Source organism: Seriola dumerili, unplaced genomic scaffold (assembly GCF_002260705.1).
Source record: "Seriola dumerili isolate Sdu_G_001 unplaced genomic scaffold, Sdu_1.0 BDQW01000068.1, whole genome shotgun sequence".
Taxonomy (NCBI): Eukaryota; Metazoa; Chordata; class Actinopteri; order Carangiformes; family Carangidae; genus Seriola; species Seriola dumerili.
This window is the reverse complement of record NW_019174323.1, coordinates 15,555,216-15,559,287: the sequence shown is the minus strand read 5'-3', so window position 1 is coordinate 15,559,287 and position 4,072 is coordinate 15,555,216. Positions and strand designations below refer to the sequence as shown.

The 4,072-nt window shown below is 41.1% G+C and overlaps 1 protein-coding gene across 1 annotated transcript in view; it reads left to right on the top strand.

Annotated features, from left to right (window-relative positions):
- LOC111219657 overlaps window positions 1-3,797 on the top strand; it is a 20,448-nt gene extending 16,651 nt beyond the window's left edge. The window contains exons 7-8 of the mRNA XM_022742368.1: window positions 809-873; window positions 3,685-3,797. Coding sequence (XP_022598089.1) covers window positions 809-873; window positions 3,685-3,797 — 178 coding nt within the window. The remainder of the gene's footprint in view (window positions 1-808; window positions 874-3,684) is intronic.
- Window positions 3,798-4,072: the final 275 nt, after the last annotated feature.

Below are 4,072 nucleotides of genomic sequence, written 5' to 3'. Positions count from 1 at the left end.
ATCATAGTATAGTAAGGCATAAAAAGTCATAAAAACATCATAGTATAGTATGGCATAAAAATGTCATAGTATAGTAAGGCATAAAAAGGCATAAAAACATCATAGTATAGTAAGGCATAAAAAGTCATAAAAACATCATAGTATAGTATGGCATAAAAACATCATAGTATAGTAAGGCATAAAAAGTCATAAAAACATCATAGTATAGTGAGGCATAAAAAGTCATAAAAACATCATAGTACAGTAAGGCATCAAAAGTCATAAAAACCTCATACTATAGTAAGGCATAAAAACATCATAAAAACATCATAGTATACAAAGGCATACAAGGTCATATTACAGTAAGGTATGAAAAATTCAATAGTATAGTAATGCATTAGAGTTGCCTATTATCATGCTGTGTATGTCTTTGGATTGCGAGAGGAAGCTGGAGTACTTGGACAGAACCCTTGTAGGCACAGGAAAAAGAAAACATGCAAACTCCACACAGCATGGCCCTAGGCACGCCTTCTGATCACAGTGAGAAGGTTTTGTACCTTTTGCATTCACACTTCCCTCTAAATGCCATCACCTCAGACTGTGCTCTGGAAGAATGCTGACCTGACCTGGTGGCAGCCTCAAGGCCAATATGGGCTGCAGAGAAATGGGTTTTCTTCCCTTAGCAATGACACTAATGACTGATTAATCTTTTGACAGATCAATGTTAATATTCTTAACATAACACCTTCAAATCAAAGACTTTTCACATTCACCTTTGTGCTCAGCGTCTCACTAGAACAAGGACAAACTCTTCCTGACTGTGCGTCAGGCCTCCTATAGACGCTGTAATGTACCGTCACGTCGTGTACATTTGCAATGCTAAGCAGCAGCCAGGTGAGTGGCAGTCGCTGTAGTTGATTTTAATAGGGAGCAGCTATTTTGGTAAGTCCTCCAGCAGGCTTCTTTCTCTGGAGTTAATCACACTGAACAACACACCACAACGCTGCAGCTCCTCTCTCCTCTCTGGGGTCTCCAATGGCTCTCCCTTTTCTTTTTCCCTCCCTCGCTCCCACTGCTGCTCATTGTTTTTATTTATACATACATCTATATCGCCTTCCCCTCCACTCGTTTACATCTCTCACTCTCTCCCACATTTTTTTTTATTTTTTTCACTTTTCCCTCTTAATCACTCAGAGTCTCACAGGGATGAAAGTGTTGAATGTCATTATATCGGCTGCATGTTAATAAATAGCCATCATCACTCCCAGGCCACCAATGTAATTTCACCCAGAAGTGTGTGTGTTTTTAAATATGTTTTACACACACACACACCTCCTCCAAATACGTTTGACTAACCGTGCTTGTTTAAAAATCTGCTCGCAGGTTGTTTTATTCCTAGATTTCAAAATCATAATTGGGTAAATGAACTGTTAAGAACAGTTTAGCTGTACAGGAAATGCCAAAGTGCAAATATGCGCATGTGTTGGTACTAATTCCTTCATAGCTTGTTCATCATGATAATGGCAGCTGACTTTTTGAATATATTTGTCCTGGCTAGAGGCTTTTTATAAGTTGGAATGAGTTATGGAGGGGGTGTAACGTGTCCTGTGTGATTACGTCTTACTGTCTGGGTACAGCCGTCTGATAGTGAGTGACTGGTTGGTGCTCGATGATCCCAGAAAGTTTTAATTTGTTTTTAACAGAGAGAAACTTGTAGCCGGATGTGGGGTAAACACATAGTGGAGCTTTTGATGCTGCTTTTCATGGTCTGTTCCAGATAACACAATGTATGATGACAGTATAATATATATATATATATAAGCAACATAAAAATATTCCTAGAATTCATTTTCTACTTTTACTGTACCCACAATCCTACTGTACTAATTAATGTAACTGACTCCCAGTACAATCGGTCTGATCACGTCTCTGTTCTCTCGCTCTCATCAGGCGTCTGAGCTGAAGTTTCCCTCCAATTAAACTCAGAGCTCAGGGCTGTTTGGGATGGACCAGTCAATTAATTGATGCTTCCATTGTGATGAACCTACTTTCATATTGTCCTCTCATCATGTCCGTAGTATCATGTCCTAACCCCGTATCAGACCATTGACAAAGACACAGTGTACCGTTGAACTGAACCATGAGCTGCCAAACCCATTTACTGTAACGATCTGACCAAGTGGAAATTAAGCTTCTCTTTTTTTCTTAACCTACAAAGTTTTGGAAATGTTATGATGTGTATGTGGAGTTTATGTGTTTTCCCAAACAAACTATAGAAAAACCCATTTATCTCACATCAGTCACTGGACACCAGTCAGCTCCAATGGGCCCAAGCTTCACGTCAAACAGTCTGACACCTCTTGTTTACTAATGAAGATCCATTGATCCAGAGTAGAGCTGACATAGCGGGTGATTGTGTCGAACTCGACATTCATGCTGAAACTTGTTTTTCACACCTAAACTTCCTCTGCAGCCTGTGTAATTGACCTGACCTACAATATTTTGTGTTTTTTTAGGTCAGCATTTCACCACACCCCCCCCCCAACATCTGTGGAGTTCAAAACAAAAACCTCTAAATCAGGCCAACATGGCTGCGTTACGTAACTCTCCCTCACACTGTTCAGCTGTCCCAAGGTTATGTTAAAAGACTTGAGTCCTTGATTACGTAATGAGTGTTCACGCGGGAGTGCAGCCGTCCCTCCCAGAGGCTAGTATGATGCCACCCAATTTGTCATGTCGGGACTGAAGCAGTTATTTTGTGTTGTCGAGTTTGAATTTAAAGCGCATTAAAAAGAAAGTTGTTTTTCTATTGTTCGTGCTGTTGTTGCATCTCTCCTCACAGCTAGTCTTTGGCTGCAGGGCAACAAACCAGCACACTACTCTTAACTGAGACACAACATGGAGCAAATGTCGGTGCTCAAGCCTTTTTATGTTAAATGAGCAGGGTGTGGGATTTTTTTGGTGCGCTCCTTTCTTCTTCTTGATATTATAAATTGTTGCAGTGTGACTCAACAGTGAAGGTATTAACATTACAGTCAAGTTAAGAGTGAGTGAGGGTCTACTGCAGTTTGTTTATGCTTGAAAGTAAAGTAAAGTAAAAAAGTAAAGTAAAGTAAAAAGTTAAGTTAAGTTAATGGGGCTGTTTGTAAATTTTCTCTCCTGCGCAGAGAAACCAAAACAATGAGCTGAAAGACACAACGATGCTGTGTAGAGGTGAGGGGAACTACAGAGTTGTGTGATTGGCCTGAACATTGAGGACTAAGTGATTCCTCTCATATTACACACAGTCATGTAATCCACTGTTAATATAAATTATTGATTAGTGCAGCTTTAAGTCAAGTGCAACAATAGCTTTTCACATTTTTTCCCAAGACACTGAGGTTTTTTCTTTTAATTCTTGCTGACTTGTTTATGATCCCCCCCCCCCCACAGCACACACACACACACACACACAAACATGCCACAAATTGTCACCTGTGCCTAACAATTAAAATGGAATTGTAATTAGGTAACTGAGTGTGGATCAGAGGACTGCATTTAGTTCAAAGAGCTCAGTGACTGTGTTCTGTGAGCTCCGTGTGCACGTTCTCCTCTGCGACTGTCTCGCTCTCTCTTTTTTGCCCACATACTCTGTTTCCTTCAAACAAACAGGTGTAGAACAAACTCCCGCAATTCTCTCAGTGCCTCCTCCCTCTTTCCACCGAGATCCCCCTCCCCCTGCCGCCATCTCCATCTCCCCCCTGCCCGTGCAAATGTCAGCCTTCACATCCTCTGCTATCAAAGGCTCCGCAGCCGCAGCAGGATCCACCCCAACCTGACTGTTCCTCTCACATCATACAACTTCACACGAAAAGGCAGACGGCGGCACGGCGAGACACAGTTGCTCTTCCTGAAAAACAGAATGGTTCAGTTGAACAGACAAACAAACAAACAAAAAAAACACAACATGTGCACGTTAAGGGTTGTTTGCTCGATAACGTGGGAACATGATGCACGAAAGCGCTGGATCTGATCGGTGTGATTCAATATCTAAACACATACATGAGATGTCGCACCTTCCATTGTTTGTTATGCATGATATTAAAGTCAGTAA